Raw genomic sequence first — 25,439 nt, forward strand, 5'->3', positions numbered from 1 at the left:
CCTACGATCTCCCATCCACAGGTCTAGATTTCTCTTGAACAGAGTCAGCGAGGTGCTCTGCCTCACATGGACCGGGATTTTATTCCACAGCATAGGGAGTCTCTGAGTGATAAATCTATCCCTCCAGCACGTCCTATTTATATCCGTGCTAAGGTTTAAGTCACTTGCTCTAGTGGTTTTGGTGGATTTGGATTTTTGAGGTGGAGCATGTCCATTAATTCCGGTTGGACATGGCCTTGTATGTCAGGCACATGTCACCTCTGAGCAGACGGTATGCGACTGAATAGAGCTGGAGTTTCTTCAATCTGGCAGCATATGACAGATTTTGGAGTCCCTTTATCCTTTTGGTGAGGAACTTTTGGGGTCTCTCCAATTGCTGCAGATGTCGGGTGAGATACATCCCGAATGGGGCATTGTACTCGATCATTGGTCTGATAAGTGAAGAGTACAGGGAACAATGACCTCACTAGATCTGGATGTGAATCCCTTCATGATCAGGTGGGCAATGTAGAAGGTCTTTCTAACCACTTTAGCAATGTGAGTGTCAAAAGAAAGGCCACTGTCAACCTGGGTCCCCAGGTCCCTGATAACCTCTTCTGTGCTTAGTGGATTGCCACCTATATGGTAGCTTGGGGTTACCTTGTTTTTCCCGAAGGGTATGACTATACATTTTTGGCGTTTAACTTCAGGCCATGGCTCTGGCACCAGCTATCTGTTTCCGTGAGTCCCTTCTGAAGGATATCAGTGTCCGATGCACTTTCCACTATGGCCCAGTTTGCAGTCATCTGCAAACTTTGTCAGCCAAAGTCCTCCCATGTTGGCCTGTACTTCTGAGAAGTAGATGCCAAACAATAGGGGCCAAGGACCGAGCCCTGTGGGACACCACTTGTGACCGGCTTGGAGTCTGACACAGCGCCAGCAACTCTAACCCTGTGGGTTCTGTCCTTAAGCCAGTTTGCAACCCATCTTGTGACATATGGGTTTACATTTAAGCTGGTAAGTTTTTCTACAATACCCGAGTGGGGTATTGTGTCGAAAGCCTTTGCAAGGTCAAGGTAGGCTGTATGGACTGCCTTTCCTCATCAATGGCCTTGGTGACTATTTCAAGAAGTCGACCAAGTTCAAAAGGCATGATCTTCCCTTGACAAAGCCAAACTGGGTCGGGTCCAATGTCTGCAAGTCCCCTATATCTTTGTTTATGAGCTCCATTATGATCCTCTCCATAGCTTTGCAGACTAGACTTGTTAAGCTTATGGGGCGGTAATTACCAGGGTCCGAGAGGCCACCTTTGTGGAGTGGGACCACAGTTGCCGCACGCCACTCCTTGGGCACGTATCCTGTGGTAAGGCTGAGATTAAACAGCTGCCTTATGTGCGGGTTTAATTCCTCATTTAGCTCGTGTAGCACACAGCCGGGGACACCATCCGTCCCATTGATGCTGTGTTTTTAGCTTTAGAGAGAGCAGCTTTCACCTGCGCATTTGAGATGTCCGGGAGGCTACACTCGGCTGGGATAGTTATCTCTCCTTTAGGGGAGAGGGGTGAAGTTTGCACTGAACCTGTCTGCCAGTATGTTGGCAATGTCTGTGGGTTCAGTGATTTTTGTATCATTTTGGACTAATTCTGAGCATATCTGTGAGTTTCCACCCAGGTTCCTAACATAGCTGAAAAAGGCCTTATGATTGTCCTTTGAATCCATGGCAATTTTTCTCTCAAAATTGGCCTTAGTTGATTTTATGAGTGCTCGTATTTTTTACTAATAATGATCAGGGGTGACTTCCCTTTTATGGATTTTGTTCTATCATGTAATAGCTTTCTCCTCTTATTGTAAAGTTTGTTAATGGCTGGGGTCCACCAGACTGGACGCTTGCCCTTTGTGGAAAGAGTCTTGGTTTTATTTGGGATTGCCTGATCCATGCAGTCCTGGAGGTGTTCATAGAAGGCATTTGTAAGGGCTTCCGCAGCTTGGGTTGTGGTTTCCTCTGACTCAGGGGCCTTGAAGGATACCACACCAGTCTTGAGTAGTGTGAAGTTTGCTTTAGAGAAGCTCTTCACTATGGTCTTTTTGTTTGGGGTGGGGCGGGATGTGGATTTCCAGTGAGATTAGTTTATGATCAGATCTCACCAATGAGGGATATACTTCGGTGTGGAGCATTTTGTCCCCATGTTTGTGACAATGAGATCTAGTATATTTTCTCCTCTCGTGGGAACAGTGACTAGCTGTTCCATGGCATTTGAATTTATGAACTCCAGGAACCGTTGGGCTAGAAAGTTAGGGCTTGAGTAATGTTCCCAGTCTATATTCGGTAGTTGAAGTCACCCAATATGATGGTGTTTGGAGATACATTTATACCCTCCAGTGTCTTCAGGAAGGCTGTGTGGGGTTCCTGAGTTTGAGAGGGTGGCCTGTAGCATGCTACAATTTGTAGAGCAGTTTTGCCTATTGTTAGTTGCACCTGGATGGTTTCGAAGCTTCATGCGTTGCCACCAACCTGGAGGTGTGAGTATCCTTTATGAATATGGATACACCCTCCTTTTGTGGAGTGGTCCGGGTTTTGGGGCCGGAACGCATGATATGAGGTAAAACCTAATAGTGCCGGGTGCTCTCAGGAGCCTTGAACCAGGTTTCAGTTACAGCACAGACATCGATGTTCTCCATACTGAGAAGGGCCTCGAGTGCGTGCATTTTGAGATTTAGACTTCTGGCATTGAGCAGCATTACCCTCAATTTCTTCCCATTTTTGTTTTCTAGGGTGGTAGATTTAGAATTTGAGCCTTGCCTAAAAAGGCACTATGGGGTGGCAAGAGCCTTAGCCAATATCCGGAATCCCAGGGTGACAGGTGCAAGCCGTCCCTGCGGCAGCGTGGCTTGTCAAGCATGTCATCCCAGGCAGACAGACACTGGATCCCCTTTGAATGACACCAGACATTAAGCCAATTGTTAAAGCTGATCATCTTGTCTCTATATTGTGGCATCATTCTTGGTGAAGGAAGGATACTGCTCAGGGTTAGGGTCATACCTGCCTGGGCTACATAATCAGAGAGCTCCTCTATGTCTCTTTTCATGCACCATTTTATTTTTGCCATCCGGTTCCTGTTCAGAAACCCTTCTTGGACTTGATGTCATCTCCTGTCGATTTTGCTCCTCCTCATTGATAACTGTTCATCGTTACCATGGTGCCCAGCCGAAAAGGGATATACAAGCTCTTTCTGATGGTCATTAATGTCTCTTTTGATTTTGTTGCACTTTCTGAAAAAAATGTCATTGCACAAATTCTCAATTTGCTATACACATTTAGTAAATTGGTTTTGAAATGGTCAAATAACAAGTAATTTTTGATACACTTTTCATTGTCCTCTAAGGTCTTAGACAGACCTTCTAATACACGAGTGTTATATTTTGATTACATCCATACCCGAACGGTCAAACAACTGATGCAATTCAGTCAACATATCAGCATCATACTCAGCACCATTCGGATATCGTCATATACGCAGGCCCCTTGGTACCTGCTGAAGCTCAATGTTTCTTTCTAAATATGAATTTTCAAGCTGGAGCTTCTTAAATTTTACAAGATCATTTTCATACTAAGCAAGCCGGTCAGCTAAGGAAAGGGTTTGTTGTCCCCCAGCACCTGCACTCATGTTGTCACGAAAGTTGAAACCGTTGACTTCCCAATGCACTGGGCCATTATCAATAGAAGTATGCACAACATTTCCATTCCCATTTTCACCATTAATCTGTCCATTATTTCGTACCATTACATCCTGCTCTTGCGAGCCTCGAGAAACCTGTGTCAATGGTAACCCCAGGCTACCAAAAACAATGAAACTTTATTTATCCACAAGAGATTTTATTTGGGTGGTATGAAGAGCCAGCTGCTGGTTGATTTGCTGTAGTAACTGCATAACATCACTATTACCGCTGGATCCTTCCATGGTCAGGAAGAATGGAACTCCAAACCAAGTAACCAAACACAGTAGAGATTGCCAAGAAAGAAACAGATTTCCCCTCCATAACCACTGTAGGTATCCAAACGCTTTGATTTTTCCAAAAAATACAAGTTGAGCGCTTTCTTCCCACAATCGGGTCTTCCTCAGAACATTTAAAACACCAAACACCTTGCTCTTAAATACCCATAGGCAACCACCCCACCTATTCCAATTAAACAATTAACATCCTCACAGAATACTTAAAGCAATCCTACTCAAAAAACACATTTACTCAAAAAAAACACACATAAAACCACATTTTCTCCACTCAGTTCAGTGAATTTATATGTAAGGGTACTTTATTCTTTTTCCCATTTTTATATTAGATAGTCCTTGTAAATGGCTACTTTACAAGTAAAATATCTGTTGATGAACTTTGAATGGATCACTTTTGCAGTAGTTTTCATCTTCTAGAGCTCCATGGGTGTTGTGACACAGGCTGACTTCTTCCCAGTGGTGTGATGTTAAGCTACATGCTAGATAGAAAAGTTTGATCACCCTGAACTACCAACAGTTCTTTCATGCTGCAGATGTGAGTTTTGTTGAGAAGATTTGATGATGATCTTCGTGTTTCACTGTTGCAGTCATCACATTTGGGTTATCTGCCTGCAGCTAGCCCTTAGCTGGCCCGAATAGCAGAGTCTTGGGATTTCTGCGTCGGATGCTGTCGCTTCTTCCATGACATCAGGTCGTCAGGGTTATAAGACATGCAGCTGATGCCATTACACCAGTCTTTCTTGTCATGCAGTGCCCGAAGCAGGAGCAGTTAGCAAGTGCCGGTCAGCTGACTCCTGAAATTTACGTTTTCGAGTTTCAGACCTGAAGTCTTCTAAAAGAGAAGTACCCCATTGGGGATCCTTTTTTCTTGCTCTAACTGATGTCAGAAAAAATTAATAATTGTCTTACCTGTGGAAAGCAAATACCTCATAGAGATTTTCATTCTTACTGTGTCACCTGATTAGGCCCAGACCATGACATCCCTCGCTGTCAGTTTTGTGCCTTGTTCAACACCCAAACTATCCATCATTGGGTAATTTATGTAGCTAAATACTTTTGCGCTCAATCTCCGTACTCCAAAATGGTGTCAGTAAGCCATCTGACTACCTATCTTCTGAAAAAACGTAAGGATAAAGATTGAGACATGGGTCCAAAATTGCCGACGACACTACTGTTAAGCTGGTCACCAGTCCACTGGTACTCAGTGAGGCACTTTCGCAGCTCCTGATACCCGCTTCTACAGATTCTATTGAGACCCATTTGGAGTCCGGTATGCCACGAGATGTTTCTTCGACTATGAAACCTGCGGATGTCTCTACCTTGGATGGGTCCAGAGCTGCTGTGCAGGCACCGGCTTCTGAGGGTGTATTCAGGCTTACCGATTTTCATATTAAACCGACGACTTGTTTCGAGCCAAAAATACTGAATTTCTCAGGCCTAAAGTTCGCACTACACCTAGGAAACCAACAACCAAAGCACATTCTCAGGCCCACAGGCCTCAAAAACAAATAATTAGAATGGCTGAAGACCTTATTGCTTTAATTAGGGGAAGCCAGCCTTTCCCCTCAGAGACCTAGAACTGATTTTTCTTCTGATTCTTCTGATCAGGAATCTGATATCTCTGTTCCTTCTGACTACCAGGACATACCCTTATCTACCCATGAGGATTCTAATGCAGAGGAGTCAATTCCCTCTGCTTCCACTCCAGAAGATTTTTCCTTTGGTGAAACCATGCATACCCTTAGGGAGCATTTCCACTGGGAAAGCCAGGACTACCCTCAGTCCAAAAAGAGACTCAGGGAATTTTTAAACCTGCCTCAGCACAGGCCTCTAGCTATCTCTCCTGTTCTGGAGATTGTAGATGATGTTTTCTTGTAAAATGCTTTACCCCGGATACTTTGCCTCCAGCAACCAGGAAACCTGGCAGATACTATAGAGTACCTGACTCTCACAAATTCCTTTTCAAGAATCCTACTGCAGATCCAGAGAGCATTTCCCAAGGACCAAAAGCCATTAAGGCTACTACTGCCAAGAATCCTACCCCTTCTGACAAGGATTCCAGGGCTTTAGACAGATGGGGTAAGAAGGTATACACCTCTGCTACTCTGGCCATTAGGGATTTAAATTGCCAGTTTCATATGTTAAAGTATCAGCAGCATATTATGGGGCTAATTAAACAGAAAATGATGTTGATTCTTGACTGTGCAGAACACAAAGATTTACAAGAGTTAATGCATTCTGCTGACCAAGTTGGTAAACCTATTTTGCAGTGTGGTTTTGATGCTTTAGAAGCATCTTGTAGGGCTGCTGTCACTGGGTCTGTTCTTAGAAGGCATGCTTGGCTTAAGGAACAAAACTTGCCAGATCATGTCAAAGCAAAATTACTGGATGCACCCTTAAACCAAGAGCGCCTATTTGGCAATAAAGCAGAAGAAGTTCTCAAAAGGAAGAAGGAGAAAGCGAAATCTATGCAAACTGTTAAAGATTTCTTACAAGTGCAGCCACTTAGATTCAGTAGGTATTGGCCTTCAAAGAACTGATCCTTTCCAGTCCAAACCCAGGGGCAGCAGACCCCCCAAGACCTCAGTCACAGGTTATGCACAGATCTAAGCAGTGGGGTGCTCCCACGTCCAAAGCAGGAAGTAGTAAGCCACCCCCAATGGTAAACTTGCACAATGACTTATCCTTAACTACCCCGAGCCTTGCTCAAGTACTTGCACCTTTAGAAGGAAAACTCACCCTGCATGCAAAAAACTGGGAATACATTACCCAAGACAAATGGGTTTTAAACATTGTTTCCCTAGGATACAGATTCCACTTCCACTCACTCCCAACCCTAAGTGGATGGCCAGACCTCCCCCCAAAACAGTGGGTGGAGGCCCAAAAGCAAGTACTTTCTCTTCTCAGCATCAAGGCTATTCAACCTGTCCCAGCAGAAAAAAGGGGGACAAGGCTTTTATTCAAGACTGTTCCTGGTTCCCAGAAAAGAAAACTCCTGGTGTCCTATCCTGGATTTATCTATTCGCAACACCTTTCTGGTAGTTCCAATATTCAATATGCTAACTCTCCAACAGCTGCTTCCTATGCTAGCCAAGGATGCCTGGATGGCAACCCTAGACTTAAAAGAAGCTTACCTGCACATCCCCATAAGGGAATCTTGCAGGAAATGCCTTCGCTTCAGGGCAGGTTCTGTGCACTATCAGTTCTCTGCACTTCCCTTTGGCTTATCTACTGCGCCCAGGATATGCACAAAGTGCCTAGCTCCAGCCATTGCTTTTTGCAGGCAGAGAAGTATTCAGATTTACCCATACTTGGACAATTGCCTGATTCAGGTGGAAAATCAGGACTTGCTACTACAGCACCTGGCATTTGTAAAGAGACTTTAACTTCACTGGGGTACACCTTCAATGAAAAGAAATCACACCTAGTACCCTGCCAACAGATTGTATTCCTGGGAGCAAGCTTGAACACAACTTCCCAGATGGCATTCCATACTCCAGAGAAACAAATTTGACAACTTACTTCAACCTACTGGCCACCAAAACCCAGCTATCTGCAAGGAAAATGCTGCAAGCTTTGGGCTTCATGGCCTCTTGCATTCTGTTAATTCCATATGCAAGACTGCATATGAGGAAACTTCAATGGTATCTAAAAAGTCTATGGTGTCAACATTCTCAGGACCTGGAAACAATAATTCCTATCATTCCGTGTCTAAGGGCAGAGTTCCTTTGGTTGGCAGAGGCCTGCAACCACAACAAGGGACTCTTTCACTCTACTCCCTGCCACCCAAACCCTAACAGACGCATCAGACTATGCATGGGGGGCTCACATGGCAGGGAAGTGCATTCAGGGCAAATGGAACCCAAAGCAGATGCACCTGCATATCAATCAAAAATAAATGTCAGCTGTACAGAATGCTCTGACAGCCTTTAAAGGCCTTATTCTTCCAGGACAACTATTGGTAAAGACAGACAATGCCACAGTTATGTGGTACATAAAGAAGTAGGGGGGAACACATTCCTACCCACTCTGCAGACTAGCCATGATTCTGTGGAACACGGCCTTGAGCAACCAAGTGAACCTACAAGCTCAGTTCCTGCCAGGCAAACTAAATTCACTGGCAGACAACTTAAGCAGAAGTCTCATGGACCCACACGAATGGAAACTGGAACCCAAAATATTCAAACTTTTGAGGAACAGATGGGGGACACCAGAGGTGGACCTGTTTGCTTCCCCTCAGAACTATCAATTGAACATATACTGCACCAGAACTCCCCACAGCCAAGCTTGGAAGGTGGATGCCCTGTCCTTTTCCTGGGAAAGCCTCTCAATCTATGCCTTTCCCCCTCTGCCTCTCCTCTCGAAGGTTCTACTAAAGATCAAACAGGACAAGCCAAGGACAATCCTGATTACACCAGACTGGCCACGCTAGCACTGGTATCCTCTTTCATGCAGTCTGACAGTGCTACAACCATGGCACCTGCCTCAGACCCCTTCCCTACTGTCCGAGCAGGGGGGCCAAATTCTGCACCCTCAGCTTCAGACCCTGAACCTTGCAGCCTAGCTAATCCCCTGAACTCACCACTAGCAACCCTCAGTAAGCAGGTGCTAGATGTCATTCTTGAGGCAAGGAGGCCTAGTACTAGAAATACCTATTCAGAAAAGTGGAAAAGATACTGTTCCTGGAGCCAGTCTCAAGGGATGGCCACAACTGTGTCTAGCTTACCTCATATACTAGATTAAAATGCTCCACAAGGGCCTATCCTTCTCTTCAATTAAGATTCATGCCTCTGCCATTTCAGCTCATTATAATACTGAGCCACCCCTCTTCTCTCATCCTTTGGTAAAACAGTTCCTTAGAGGGGCCAAAAATTTAAGACCTCCTAGGAGAGCTTCCACTCCAGCCTGGGACCTTAACGTTGTATTGGAAAAACTTACACTTCCCCCCTCTGAACTGGCTGCTACAGCAGAGTTGAAATTCCTCTCATGGAAAACAGCTTTACTTCTGGCCATCACTTCAGCAAGAAGAGTATCTGAACTGCAGGCCCTTATGGCTGTGGAACCCTTCATTATCTTCCATGCGGATAGGGTTTCCCTCAGGACTAACCCATCTTTTATGCCCAAGGTGGTGTCAAGTGTGACTTGAAACTAATCCATTCATTTGCCTACTTTTTTCCCTAATCCTCAAATAAGCTTAGATTCTGTTTGGACAGGACTAAGCCTCTCAGAAAATGTGACCAGATGCTAGTCAGCTTTGCTAGACGGGCAGAGGGGAAGGCCATTTCAAAGCAAACCATATCTAAATGGATAGCACACTGCATTAATTTCTGCTACAGGCACCATGGAAAACCTACCCCACATGGGATAAGAACACATTCCACTAGGGCTACATCTACCTCTACTGCATTTCTCAGAGGAGTCCCTACCAGGGACATCCTGGAAGCTGCAACCTGGAGCTCAGTACACATTCACCAAGCATTACCACTTGCCTATCTTTTCTAAATCCAGAGCTGGATTTGCCACAGCACTCTTACAGGGCCTGATTGCCAGGCCTAATGCTTCTTAATCTACCTCCATCCTTCCTTAGCTTTGGGAATCAACCCAAATGTGATGACTGCAACAGTGAAACCTGAAGAACATAGTACAGTTGTGTACACTTACCATAAATGTAGATGTTCGAGTGTATTCACTGTTGCAGTCCTGGTTACCCTCCCTCCAGCCCCCTGATTGTCTTTGCTTGCAACTATCCTCTTTGGTTTGGCATATCTTATACTATATGTATTTGCTTTTTGCTGGGGGTGTTCCACACCATATAATTGCTTCATATTTTGGGGGCATCCAATGCAAAAATCCCAAGATTCTGGTATTCAGGCTGGCTGAGGGCTTCCTGCAGGCAGATAACCCAGATGTGATGACTGCAACAATGAATACACTCAAACATCTACATTTATGGTAAGTGTACACACCTGTACTTTGCTTGGTTTAGTTTTCTGCCCCAGAGCTCCATTTTTCAGAAATCTTCAAAAGCTATAAGTGCCCTGTTTGGGAAGTACATTTTTTTATTATTATTTCCCCTTCTGCTTCATTATTTCCAGCTTACTCAAGTATCCCCATTCGCTGCCAGGTCTACCATCCTCTTCTACAGTCCCTGGACTTATCTCCTTTTTAAGGCTGGGGCTGGAGTGGAACCCAAGGGTGTCCTTGTGGTTGTGCCCATTGAATCCTTCCGCAGTTGGAGTTTTTCATTTATGAACTCCTTGATTCCCCCTCCCCTCTGTTCACCTCTTAAATCTGAGGATTGTTCCCCACTATGGAACCACAGGGAATGCCTACATGCATTACTGCCTCCCCCAGGATGTGCATGTTCATCCTTTTGCATACACCTCAGATGCCTGAGCCACTATTAGAACCAGGGTTGTCTGTCTGGACCATAGTTACGGGGAGGTTCTTCATGTTTCACTGTTGCAGTCATCAATTTTGGGTTATCTGCTTACAGTAGCATTCAGTCGGTCAGATTATCAAAGTCTTGGGTCCTGCATCGGTTGCTCTCTCATGTTCCATGACATCATGTAGTCAGGGGTATAAAGCATGAAGCCGATGCCATTACATCAGTCTTTCTTGCCGTGCGGTGCCCAAAGCAGAAGCAGTTCGGCCAACTCCTGAAATTTTCGTTTTTGAGTTTCAGAACTGAAGTTTTCAACTAAAGCTAAGTACTCTGTTGGGGAAACTTTTTCTTGCTCTAAACCGATGTCAGTAAAAGTCAATAATTGTATTTCTTGTGGAAAGCAAATACCTCATAAAGATTTTCATTCGTACTGTATTCCTTGCCTAGGCCCTGACCACGACGTACCGCGCTGTCGGTTTTGTGCCTTATTTAAATGAACTATTCGTCATCGGTATATTTATGCTTCTAAATATTTTGGTACTCAGTTCAATTATCCAGATATGTCTTCGGTAAGCCACCCGACTAGTGACATTCTGAAAAAAACGCAAAGATAAAGACAGAGACAGGCTGCCTAGGTCCAAAGCTGCCGACGATGCTTCTCCTAAGGTAGTCGCCAGTTCACCGGTACTCAGTGAGGTGCTTTCGCATCCCCTGATACCCGCTACTAAAGATTCGCAGGCCTCTACTGAGACCCATTCAGAGTCTGGTATGCCACGAGATGCTTCAACTGCGGAACCTGCGGATGTTTCTACGTTGGATGGGTCCGGAGCCTCTGTGCAGGCACCGGCTTCTGAGGGTGTATTCAGGCCTACTGACTTGCATACTAAACCAACGCCATCTTCTTCTTCAAGGCCTAAAACTCGATCCATGCCTAGAAAACCAATGCCCAGACTGCATGGTCAGGCCTCTATGCCTAAAAAACAAATGATAAGAATGGCTAAAGACCTTATTACTTTAATCAGGGGAAGCCAACCTTCCCCCTCTGAGACCTAGGACTGAATTTGCTTATGATACTTCTGATCAGGATTCTGAATTTTCTGTTTCCTCTGATGACCAGGATTTACCCTTATCTACCTATGAGGATTCTGATGCAGAGGACTCTGTTCCCTCTGCTTCCCCTCCAGAGGATTTCTCTTTCGGTGAAACCTTGCATACTCTTAGGGAGCATTTTCACTGGGAAATCCAGGATTACTCTGATTCTAAAAAGAGGCTTGGGGATTTCTTACTCCTGACCCAACACAGGCCTTTAGCTATCCCCCCTGTACTGGACATTGTTGATGATGCCTTTTCGGAATCTAGCTTGGCCCCTGACTCTTTACCTCCTGCTCCCAGAAAACCTGATAGATATTACAGGGTTCCTGACTCTCACAAGTTCCTTTTTAAAAACCCTACGGTGGATCCCGAGACCATTTCACAGGGACCCAAGGGCATTAAGGCTACTACTGCCAAAAATCCTACCCCCTCTGATAGAGATTCCAGGGCGCTGGATAGATGGGGTAAGAAGGTATACACTTTTGCAACCTTGGCCATTAGGGCCTTAAACTGCCAGTTTCATATGTTAAAGTAGCAGCAGCATATTACTGGATTTCTCAAACAGAAAATTATGTTGATTCCTGACTGTGCTGAAAATAAGGATTTACAGGATTTAATGCATTCTGCTGAACAAGTTGGAAAACATACATTGCAATGTGGTTTTGATTCACTAGAGGCATCTTGCAGGGCTGCTGTCACTGGGTCTTTACTTAGAAGGCATGCTTGGCTCAAGGAGCAATCTTTGTCAGATCATGTTAAAGCTAAATTGCTGAATGCTCCCTTAAATCATGACTGCCTGTTTGGCAACAAAGCAGAAGTACTTAAAAAGATGGAGGAAAAAGCTAAATCTATGCAAACTGTTAAAGATTTCCTACAAGTACAGCCTCCAAGATTTAGTAGGCATTGACCCTTTAAGAATTGGTCCTTTCCTGCCTCTTCCAGGCCTTCTCAATCCAAACCCCAAACCAGCAGATCACCCAGGCTTCAGTCCCAAGGTACGCACAAGACTAAGCAGTGGGGGGCTCCCACTTCCAAATCAAGGAGTAGTAAGACTCCTCCCTATGGTAAACTGTCTCATTTACTTAAATTTAAAACTTCCAAGCCCTTCTCAACTGACTGCTCCTTTAGGGGGAAAGATTGCTCTGCAGACAAAAAAAAGCTGGGAACTCATTACCCAGGACAAATGGGTTTTAAATATAGTATCCTAAGGATACAGATTTCACTTCCACATGTTACCAATCCCAAACGGTTGGCCAGATCTACCCCCAAATCAGTGGGCAAAGGCTCAAAAGCAAGTACTCTCTCTCTTAAGTATAAGGGCTATTCAGACTGTACCAGAAGAGGAAAAGGGACAAGGTTTCTACTCAAGACTTTTCCTGGTACCCGTAAAATACAACTCATGGCATCCTATCCTGAACCTTTCTATCCTAAACACCTTTTTGGTGATCCCAAAATTCAAGATGCTAACTCTTCACCAGTTGCTTCCTATGCTAGGCAAGGATGCCTGGTTGGCAACACTGGATTTAAAGGAAGCCTACCTGCACATCCTAATCACGGAATCTTGCAGAAGATACCTACGCTTCAAAGCAGGCTACATGCACTATCGGTTCTCTGCACTGCCCTTTGGCTTATCTACTGTGCCCAGGGTATTCACAAAGTGCCTAGCTCCAGTCATTGCATTTTGCAGGCAAAGAAATATTCAAATATACCCATACCTGGATGATTGTCTAATTCAGGCAGAAAGCCAGGACACACTTTTGAATCATCTGGCATTTGTACAAAAGGAGCTAACTTGTCTGGGGTACACCATGAATGAAAAGAAATCACAGCTGGTACCCTGTCAACAAATTATATTCCTGGGAGCAAGATTGAACACAACTTTCCAGATAGCTTTCCTCATGCCAGAGAAACAAATTCATTTGACAGCTTACTTCAAACTAATGGCCACAAAAACCCTGCTATCTGCAAGGCAAATACTGCAAGCCTTGGGGTTCATGGCCTCCTGCATTCTCCTAATTCCATATGCAAGACTGCATATGAGGAAACTACAATGGTATCTAAAAAGCCTATGGTGTCAACATTCTCAGGATCTAGAAGCAATGATTCCCATCATACCTTGCCTACAGTTAGAGTTCCTTTGGTGGGTAGAGGCCTGCCACCAAAACAAGGGACTACCATTCACTCTACCCCCTGCCGCCCAAACCCCAACAGATGCATCAGACTATGCATGGGGGGCTCACCTGGCAGGGAAGTGCATTCAGGGAAATGGAACCCAAGTCAAATTCACCTACATATCAACCAAAAAGAAATGTTAGCTGTACAGAATGCTCTGACAGCCTTCAAGGACCACATTCTTCCAGGACAATTAATGGTAAAGATGGACAACACCACTGTTATGTGGTACATAAACAAGCAGGGGGTACCCATTCATACCCCCTCTGCAGACTAGCCATGGCTCTGTGGAACACAGCCTTGAGCTACCAAGTGCATCTACAGGCTCAATTCCTGCCAGGAAAGCTAAGTACACTGGCAGACGAACTAAGCAGAAATCTCATGGACCCACACATGAGTGGAAAGTGGAACCAAAGACTTTCAACATGTTGATAAACAAATGGGGGAGCCCAGATATAGACCTGTTTGCCTCCCCCCAGAACTACCAATTGGACAAATTCTGCACAAGGACTCCCCACAAACAAGCTTGGAAAGTGGATGCCCTGTCCTTCAACTGGAAAAATTTATCAGTTTATGTCTTTCCTCCTCTGCCTCTGCTCTCCAAAGTACTACTAAAAATCAAACGGGACAAACCAAGGATGATACTGATTTCACTAGACTGGCCACACCAACACTGGTACCCCCTCTTGCACAGTGTGTCACTGTTGGCACCATGGCACCTGCCTCAGACCCCTACCCTGCTGTCCCAGCAGGGACTGAGTAGTAATCTGATCTTCCAACTCTTCCATTCTTAGTGCTATATAAACTCTGTGTCTTATAAAGGTTCTGCTTGTATAGCTCAGGCTCTGGATTGCATTGCATAAGTGGAAATTCCTTAAGATTCCAAGAGGCAGGATAAGTTATTTCTTACACTTATTTCACTGAACTGCACTTCTGAAATGCTTATAATTGTGCTATACAGCTGATCTACATTTTGCACTGTTATAAAGCTTTTTTGTTTCACTGCATTTATGTACTGTTTTATACTGTTTTAACATTACTTAAGTGTAAACTGCTGCTTTTTCAAACTGAGAGTTGTATTTTCTGTTTGTGAGTGCTCTATCCGAGCTTTTCTGTGCATTTTTGATAATTGTCTGTTTGCAGTTAAAAGCATTCTCAAGTCTGTTCCTTGATATGTTTAAAACTTTCATTTAGTGGCTACAGCTAGGAACTGTAATTTCCCAGCCACCCTCCCTAGTGTTGTGTGTTCTTATACTTGGTGGCTTTACAGTTGCCTGCCCATACTGTATATTTGATCTGTGACACTCCTCCCAGTCTAGTGTCATTAGTTCACTCAATCTAATAGAGAACATTTGTGAAGGCCAACCCACTCAGATTCTTAACGTTGAATTAACTTCTGTTCCAGCTTTCTCCATTTCCACTTTACTGGGAAAAAAAATTCTAAGCTTGCTTCGCCCCTTTCCTGTGGCAGGTCTTGCCCAGATACGGATTTGCTGTGTCCAGGACTGTTTGTGAGCTCCTAAGCCCCCCCCCCCCACTTAACTGGGGTTAAACTATTCCTGGCGCCATAAAGTCTGTTCTTCAAAATTTCACTTGCAACTAGCCAGCTTTTTAGTTTTAGCACTCATCTGTTTCTTTGAGCTCAGCACTTGTTCAGAGCTCATTGTAAGCACTAAATAAGTTACAAATTACTACAGCACTCAACTTTCCTCACTTGTCTAGAGGAAAACCGTTTTTAGTACTTAATAAATAAGCACCTATTCAGGCATGTCTCAAGGTCAGCTCCTGGTGTTGTCTCCTGTTTACCTGATGAATCTGAGCATCTTGGGACAATGCAGCAATTGCCTCATGTACACAGACCACCCTCTCCTCCTACCACCCAACACTATGACCTGTGAGAGATGCACATATATAGCCAAACTGGAAGCAAAGCTCTCTTCACCAAAGACTGGCCTAGACCGTCAAGAGGAGAAGGTAAACACTTGTACCGCACCACACTCATCACATAGTCTCTCAAAACCTACACCACCAAAACACACACACACAAGCTCAAAACACACACCTACATTCGCGGAGGCTCTCAGTACAAATCTGCCCAAACAACAGAGACCGCCAAAGCAGAAATGCAAGCAACCTCCAACTCCCAACACAACCCAAATGACACACAGCCCACATACTCAGTGTGCCACTCAACTACAGCCCATAAGGCATAACGTACCCAACACTCTAGTCATAGGTGACTCTATAGTCAGGCACACTGATGTTCCACTCACCAGGCTAAAGAGGGAAAAAGTTACTGTCAGCTGCCTGTCAGATGCCAGGATCCATCACATAATGCACACACTTGGGTCACTCCACAACAAGTACAAATATGACTCTGTCATTGTCCATGTTGGTGTGAATGACCTGAGACTAAATGAAAAGAGACATGGAGGAGCTCTCTGATCTTGTAGCCCAGGCAGGTATGACCCTAGCCCTGAGTGGCATCCTGCCATCACCCAGAATGATACATCAGTACAAGGACAAAATAATTGACTTTAACAATTGGCTAAGCTTCTGGTGTCATTCTAAGGGAATCCAGTATCTGTCTGCCTGGGATGACATGATCGACAAACCACGATGCTTTGCCAGAGATGGCCTGCACCTGTCGCCCTTAGGATTCCGGATACTGGCAAAGGCTCTTGCCACCCCTATAGTGCCTTTTTTAGGCAAGGTTCAAATGACAAATTCACCACCGTAACAGATACAAGTAAGCAAAATCTGAGGGTAATGCTACTCAATGCTAGAAGTCTAAACCTCAAAATGCACTCACTCGAGGCACTCCTCAAAATGGAGAACATTGACATCTGTGCAGTGACAGAGACCTGGTTCAAAGCTCCAGAGAGCACCCCTGCATTACCAGGCTATAATTCATACCACACCTTTCAGCCACCAAACCCGGACTGAAACACTAAAGGTGGATTCGTGTCCATATTCATTAAGGATATCCACACCTCCAAGCTAGTTGCTCAGCATAATGCATCCGAGATTATCCAAGTTCAACTAACTCTGGGCAAAACTGCAATCCAGATTGTGGCTTGCTACAGACCCCCCCCCCCCACCATGCCCCAGGATTCCCACTCCTCTTTTCTTGATACACTGGAAAATATTAAGGTACAACCCAACACTCTAATAATGGGTGATTTCAACTACCCTACCATTAACTGGGAAAACTGCTCCTGTACCAACTCTTTTGCTCAACGTTTTCTGGAAATCATCAATTCCAACGCCTTGGATCAACTTATCCACACCCCCACCAGGGGCAGCAATATCCTAGACCTTGTCATCACCAACATGGGTGGCCAGTGTTCCACACCAGAGGTCAGCTGCTCGTTGTTCAGATCCGACCACAAGCTAATCACCCTAGACATCCACATCCTGCTCCCACCCCCCCAGGAAACGACCGTAAAAAATTTCTCCAAAGCCAGCTTCACGCTTCTTAAGACAGAAGTGGCAAACTTCATGACACCCATGCAGATGGACAATAGAGGTACGACTGCTGAATCCTACACAAATGCACTTTATAAGCACTTACACGAGTGCATGGATCATGCTATCCCTAACCATGCCAAGTTGCTATCCTCCAAAAAAAGGAAGCCAATCTGGTGGTCTTCTGCCATAAACAAACTCTAAAAACAGAAGAAAGAAACTGTTGCAAAAAAGGGTAAAAATCCCACGATTTGAGGAACTCCCTGGTCAGCCTCAGTAAGAAGATGAGATCCCTCATAAAGTCCTCCAAAGTTTGTTATGAAAACAAAATTGCCACTGATTCTAAAGACAACCACAAAGCATTCTATCGCTATGTCAAGAATCTCAATGGCAGCACTCAGATCTGCTCTGAGTTGCAGCACAATGACACTAAATATACAGAACCAACTGATATTGCCAACATCCTGGCAGGTAGGTTCAGTGCTAACTTTACCCCCCTTTCACCCCCTAAAGGGCCCATCTTTATACCAGAAGAATGCAAAGTTCCTGTAATCATGGCTGCACAGGTAAAAACCTCACTCTCCAAAGCCAAGAACACAGCATCCATGGGACCTGACAACATCCCAGGCTGCCTTCTACATGAACTACAGAATGAACTGGCACCCCACCTAAGTACCATGTTCAATCATAGCCTCACCTCAGGCTTTGTGCCCATTGAATGGTGCACCACGACAGTTATCCCACTCCACAAAGGGGGGGGGGCACAACAGACCCCGGAAACTACCGCCCCATTAGCCTGATAAGCCTAGTCTGCAAGGCCATGGAACGTATCATCATGGAACTCATAAATAAAGACATCGGAGATCTCCAAACTCTGGACCCCACACAGTTTGAGTTTGTAAAAGGCAGATCATGTCTCCTAAACCTGATAGACTTCTTTGAAGTAGTCACCAAAGCCATAGATGAGGGTAATGTGGTTCACACAGCCTATCTAGATCTTGCCAAGTCATTCAACACCATCCCCCACTCAGGAATTGTAGATAAACTCACTAAACTAGGTATAAATACTTATGTCACAAGATGAGTTGCCAACTGGCTTACTGACAGAACCCACACTGTGAAAGTAGCAGACTCCAAATCAGACTTCAGAAACGTGACAAGTGGAGTACCACAGGGTTCAGTCGTGGGTCCTCTCCTGTTTGGTATCTACTTCTCTGAAGTACAGGCTAACACAGAAGGTCTTTGGCTAACTAAATTCGCAGATGACTGCAAACTAGGAGCCATAATCAGAACTCCTAACAATGTGGACATCCTACAAAAGGGCCTCACTTAGACAGATGCCTGGTGTCAAAGACATGGTCTCAAGCTCAATGCCAAAAAGTGCATTGTCATCCCCTTTGGTAAAAACTCTGTACCCATGAACTACCACATAGGCGGTAGTCTATATAACACCGAAAGTGTGATAAGAGACCTTGGGACACGGGTGGACAGTAGTCTCTCCTTTGATAATCACATCGCCACAGTGGTCAGGAAATCCTTCTATGTGGCACACCTCATCACAAAAGGTTTCTCATCCAGAAAAAAAGAGGTCATTGTTCCCCTCTACTCATCACTCATTAGACCCATTATAGAGTACAATGCCCCTTTTGGTATGTACTTCACAAGACATCTACAACAACTGGAAAGGTCACAAAAATACCTCACAAAGAGGATTACTGGCCTCAAACAGATGCCTTACGCAGACCGTCTCAAAAACCTCCAGTTTTACTCCATCGCATATCGCCTACTCAGAGGCGATCTCTGCCTAACATACAAAGCTATGTCAAACCCAGAGCTGTTGGACATGCTCCACTTAAGGAAATCCCAATTCCTCCGAGCTACATGCTCTAGGGACCTAAACCTTGTCACCACAATAAACAGAACATGCCGGAGGGATAGATTCCTGTCCCAGAGACTTCCCATACTCTGGAACAGACTACCTATCTATGTCAAACAGAGCTCCTCATTAGCACTCTTCAAGAAAAATCTTGATGATTGGATGGGTAATAGGAAATTCACTCCGGGGATCACTTCTGTGGTCCTGCTTGACAGGGGCACAGGAAAATAATTTTCTTGGGTGGCGAAAGCCAGGGTACCTTTTTGGCTAGGCTTGTACAGGCCCTAGGGCCAATAGCCTAGTACCTACCTATGAGGGCCAGATTCTGCATCCTCAGCTTCAAACACTGAACCTGGCAGCCTGGCTAATTACCTGACCTCTCCGTTACCATCCCTCAGTAAACAGGTGTTGGATGTCATTCTGGAGGCAAGGAGGCCCAGTACTAGAAAATCTTATGCTGAAAAATGGAAGATTCTGTTCCTGGAACCAAACTCAAGGGATGGGCACAGCAGCGCCCAATTTACCTCAGATTCTTCAGTACTTCACTGAGATGCTTCATAAGGGCCTTTCCTTTTCCTCCATCAAAATTCATGCCTCAGCCATTTCAGCTCTTTACAACACACCCCTCTTATCTCATCTACTGCTCAAGCAGTTCCTCAGAGGGGCCAAAAACTTAAGACCACCCAGGAGAGCCCCAACTCCAGCCTGGGACCTTAACTTTGTATTGGAAAAACTCACTCTACCTCCTTTTGAACCAGCTGCAAGTGCAGAGTTAAAATTCCTTTCTTGGAAAACTGCCTTCCTTTTAGCAATCACTTCAGCAAGAAGGGTGTCTGAATTACAGGCCCTTATGGCAGTGGAGCCTTTCATCATCTTTCATGCGGACAGGATGTCCCTCAGGACCAATCCCTCCTTCGTGCCCAAGGTAGTATCCAGTGTGGCTCTTAATCAGTCCATTCATTTGCTAACCTTCTTTTCTAATCCACAGAACAAAGGGGAACGGATACTGCACTCCTTAGATGCGCACAGACAACTTAGATTTTACTTGGACAGGACTAAACCTCAAAGGAAATCTGAACAGCTGCTGGTGGCATTTGCTGCAGGGGCAGAGGGGAAGGCCATTTCAAAGCAAACAATTTATAAATGGATAGGCCATTGTATTCATTTCTGCTACAAGCACCATGGAAAACCTATTCCAAAGGGGATAAGACCACACTCAACTAGGGCTGCATCTACCTCTACAGCCTTTCTCAGAGGTGTCCCTACCAGTGACATCCTAGAAGCTGCTACGTGGAGTTCTGTACATACTTTCACTAAGCTTTACCATTTGCCAATTTAACCTAAATCCAGAGCTGGTTTTGCCACTGCAGTCTTGCAGGGCCTTACAGCTGGTCCTAATGCTATCTAAATTCCTCTTCCCATCCTTAGCTTTGGTAATCTACCCAAATGTGATGACTGCAACAGTGAAACATGAAGAACATAGTATAGATGTTCGTGTATTCACTGTTGCAGTCCTAGTTACCCTCCCTCCAGCCCCCTGACTTCTATTGCCTGTACCTCTATTCTTGTTTACTATGCTTAAAAGCTTTTTGGTGTATTTGCTTTTTTGTTGAGGTGTAACCTTGTATATAATTGCTTCCCATTATGGGGGCACCTGACATCTGGGGCAAGAAAAACTGATGTAATGGCATCAGCTGCATGCTTTATACCCCTGACTACCTGACATCATGGAAGATGAGACAGCAACCGATGCAGGACCCAAGACTTTGATAATCTGGCCGACTGAGGGCTACTGCAAGCAGATAACCCAAATGTGATGACTGCAACAGTGAATACACTCGAATATCTACATTTATGGTAAGTGTACACAGCTGTCCTTTATCATTCTACACCATAACACTGGATTTTTTGACTGTCATTTTCATGTGTTTTTTGCTTCTAGTAAAGGATTCCTAGGGAAACCTTTTTCTCATATCCAGGCATGCCGTGTGCAGGCCTGAAAAGTTTTTATTATTATGGACGTCAGATTCTGTGCAGAGTTTTTGCATTCTAAGAGCTTGTTTTGTTTTCCATAACAGACCCCTAACTACTGGTGCAGATGAAACCTTATGAGAGCACATCTGCAGTCTGTGGGCTTGGAAGAAGAGAAAGCAGTTTATCAACACCAAAGGGATGTTAGTGGTGATACTACCACTAAAATTAATCAAACAGATGTGGAAACCAGAATTCCTGTACCTGACCACAATTGATACCTAAACAGTGGATAGTACTCTCCTACTCCCTTTGCAGACTAGTAGTGCAAGCCTGGTAGATAACTTTTCAGTCAAAGGTCATTCTAAAGCTTTAGAATTCAGCAATACAAGATACCCTTGGCAGACTAACATCCACCAATCAGACTGTTGTGTGAACAAAATTATCTTTAGCAGGCTAATGGCAAAATGAGGGATCCAAGAGATGGACTTGTCTGTCTCCACAGGCAACCATCAACTAACCATGTTTTACCAAAGATTCCCATGCAGAAAGACACGGTCAGTGGATGTCTTCTCCATGTTGTTAAACAACCTTCTGTTTGCACACTCAGCTCCTCTTCTGCCAAGAATTCTGAATAAGATAAAGGCACAAAGGCTTTGGTTCTTGCTAATAGTACAGATGAATAAGGAACCTCCTCATGTACTGCCTCTGGTAATGGACCCTGTTGACCAGCTGTCAGTAACCCTAATACACCCAGACATCCTGGATCTTAGGCTGACATTTTTTTTTTTTTCCCAGAGGACCTGTTTACCATTGAGGAGACCAGGAAATCTAACACAAGGAAGTCATGTCTGTAAAAATGAAGATTCTTTTTCTGGTGCAGTGAAGAGTCGCAGAATTCAAGCTTAGCAGGGCTTCCCTTACGGGTCTATATTACCTCATCGAAAAACCATAATGTCGAATGGTTTTTCATCGAACTGGAAAAGTCGAAAGCTGAAAATAGCGAAAACACGAATGAGTGAATTCTTTCCCTGGGAAAGAAATCGCTAGCCCTACCACCAACTACACACTAATCTAAACACACACACCCTAACTAAATATACCAACTTCAAAATCACATTACAGTGGGGAAAAGGGCAAACTCACAAGGATGGCCAAGCGGTTTCTTTCCCAGGGGAAAGAATTCACACATTTGCGTTTTTGCTATTTTCAGATTTTGACTTTTCCCTTCCCTTACTATCTGATATTTTTTTCCTTTTGTGGATCTATCCCTTGTAAACTACATGCTTGTAAAAACAAGCCATTAAGTGGATCACACACCTCCATTCCACCATGGAGGACAGTTCCCCTCCTTGGGACCTTAACTTTGTTTTTGAAAAACTAACCACAGATATTTGCAAACCAGCCACATTAGCTCCCCTTAAATACCGATACTGAAAGACGACACTTCTGGTAGCTGTTTCACTGGCCAGAAGGATGCCATTTCTGGCCTTTCACTGAGGTAGCATGAACCTGATGACCAAACCTTCCTTTTTTGTCATACATCGTGCCATAGAGCTCCCTTAAACAGAGTGGTCAGATTCCCATTTTTCTAAAACCTAGAAATAGACAAGAGAGTCCTATACCTTTTAATGTGCATGGCAGCTCAAGTGTTACACAGATTGAACCCAACACTTTACATAGGGAGAACAGTCTACTTTATCCCAGAGAATCAAGGCAAGGGGCCTAAATGTCAAGTGTTTCTAAATGATTGGTTAAGTGTATTTTGTTCAGCTATAAAAACATGGCAAGTATTTTAACACAAGGCCATTTACTCAGATTTGCTGCCACTTCAGCAGCTTTTTTACATGTATGTCTCTGTCAGGTTATCTATGACACATCCATAAGGTTCTCTCTCTACACCTTTTCCAGGGAGTATAAGCTGACTGTCCAGTCCTGAGGTAGGGAAGGATTCAACATGGTCATCCTGCAGGGGCCTACTCTACTCTAGTGGACATAGCTTTAGGGATCTTCTCGTGAGTCATTAATACTACCGCAGTAGTGATCCATGCAACAAGCATGATACAGTTGTGTGAGTACACTCACTATAACAATAAATGTTTGAGTAGAATCACTTCTGTAATAGTAGCTTCCACTCAACTTCCACCATATGGTCTCTGTCTCTATGTCTCTACATCCCATTGCTTCTGGGATGTGCAGAAAACTGTGGAGGCATGGTGTCACTGTTCATATGACTGTGTGTATGTATATCTATCCGTCTATCAATATATGGATAAATAGATATAGATATATATCTGTATTTCTATAGGTTAGTCCTAAGCTATTTGCTCCTGCAGGCCATTTTAAGCCTAGCCAAATTTCTCATTTCAAAGGTACCATATTCCTTGGATCTACGAGGTAAGCACCTTAAATATTATGACAACTCCCAGCCCAGGCAGATTAATACATACATACATGTGTGTGTGTGTGTGTACTACTAAGCCTTTATATTTATGAATCTCATTTCACTGAAAGCTAACAATATAAAACCCCCTAACTGTATATACTAACTCCAGGATCGCACTGCAGTGGGGCAAAGGGCATATACATTTTTATTTGCCCAACAGTACTTACAATTAGTGAAATGTGATTCAGTGAAATGAGTTTTCAATGAATCAAAGCAGACCTATATATATATAATATGTATTTTTATAGTTATTTACATGCATACATGCGCACACACACACACACACACACACACACACACATATGTATGTACGTGTGTGTGTGTGTGTGTACATGCATTTGTAGGTATATTTGTGTATTTAATTCCTTTGTGCCCCACATAAAAAAAAAATATTTGGGTTATTTTTCCCTTTACTGGGCTTAATCCCCTTCACTGACAAAAAAAGGACAGAATTTTGGTGTGCTTTCTGTCAAAAAAGCAAATATATGTACCCATGGGGAAGAACCAGCCATGTCACAATATCTACAGAGCTGTGGGAGGGGAGTCTGGACAGTTAGGCAGTTGTTGTATTTGGCTAATTCCTATATAATGAGTATTACTGAAACCGTGATCCTGCTTGGAATATCTGCCATTATGATGAATCTAATCCCTCAGCTGTGCTATTAACGGACGCATTTTTGCCTGTGGCAGTCACGTTAGTGTTAACTTCTCCTCGGGAAATTGGTAAACCAGCAATTTAGAAAATGTGGCATGTTTTTTTGAATTAGTGTAGAAAAGGATGGTGGTTGTGAAATAACAGCTGACCAGCATAGTCTTCCAAAAATACACCTTGGTATAGAACTCCACCCTCTTCCAAAAGTGCACCTTGGTATACAACCCCACCCTCTTCCAAAAATGCACCTTGAAATAGAACCCCACCCTCTTGCTGTGAATGGAAGAATAATGTAGATAACCATTAATATTGCTTCTACTTGAGTACTGATTGCTGTGGTTTCTTGCTTGGCTAACTTTTTTTGATTGATTTAATTTTCATCAGAATGAGTTATCTATTACAGTCTTGTAACAAGTTTCAGTAAGGTGATGTTTCTGTTAAGTGAGCATAACAGCAGCACAGATTTTACCCCAATTTCTTTCATATTTAGTTTAACAATTGTATCCGTAGAACTCACTCCTGCAAACAGATGCTGTCTGAAGCTGGGAATATTCATGAGAAATAGTTGTAGTATTTTTGATTTTTAAGCATTTTTCTTTTTATATTCATTTTAGGTGTTTCACACAAGTATTATTTCCCACTTGTGTGTCATCTACAAAGCACTGATAAATTGTTGAAGCATGGATGTACTGGAATGGGTCTTTCCTCTGTTTTTTTTTTCTTCTTACTGTGTTTTTGTTTACTGATCAGTCCATTTGTGTTTCAGAGGCCAAGTATTACCAGCAGACAGCTTACCGAACACTGTAGATGTGGAGCTTATTTATGATGGTGTGAAGTACATCTTAAAGGTACAGTACATTCCTACTTGCCAGTCCTTGTGATGCAGCTTGTGTGTTTATGTATGGGGATTGGGGGAATTGAAGGTCCTCCACCAGAATGTTGTGTTTGTTGGACAGCTGCTTGTAAAATGCATGATTTGTAGGTTATATTTAGGCAATCATACCACGAAAGCTGAATCAATCAAGCTGAAATTCAAAATTGTCTGTGTCCATCCAATAACTTACCACAGAGTACATTCACCTTTGAAGTGCTGCGAAGATCATAAATGTGTGGGTTCATTCCCACCTCAAAGTCTTGAATTTCTGTTCTAATATTGCCACTGTAGTGTAGGTGCTACACTCATGAAGTGCCATCCCTACCAAGGTTCTGGCTACTTCAAACTTTCTTGAAAAATTAAATGGCTTAGGTCAGTTATATGGATGACAATTTGTCAGTAAGAAAATTTAGAAGACTGTCACTCTTTGTCTGCCTTAACTACCCCCCCCCCCCCAAAAATAAAAATAAAAGAATGCCAAGTTTAGTGGCACTGATGGCATGGACTTTTTTCA

At 43.8% G+C, this 25,439-nt stretch overlaps 1 protein-coding gene across 1 annotated transcript in view; it reads left to right on the forward strand.

Moving 5' to 3' along the window:
• The window catches only part of ACACB (acetyl-CoA carboxylase beta), a 1,510,375-nt gene that overhangs the window by 363,249 nt on the left and 1,121,687 nt on the right, over positions 1–25,439 (forward strand). The window contains exon 14 of the mRNA XM_044068517.1: positions 24,818–24,899. Coding sequence (XP_043924452.1) covers positions 24,818–24,899 — 82 coding nt within the window. The remainder of the gene's footprint in view (positions 1–24,817; positions 24,900–25,439) is intronic.

The sequence above is a fragment of the Protopterus annectens genome, chromosome 4.part0, assembly GCF_019279795.1.
Source record: "Protopterus annectens isolate FY-2018-M chromosome 4.part0, PAN1.0, whole genome shotgun sequence".
Classification (NCBI taxonomy): Eukaryota; Metazoa; Chordata; order Ceratodontiformes; family Protopteridae; genus Protopterus; species Protopterus annectens.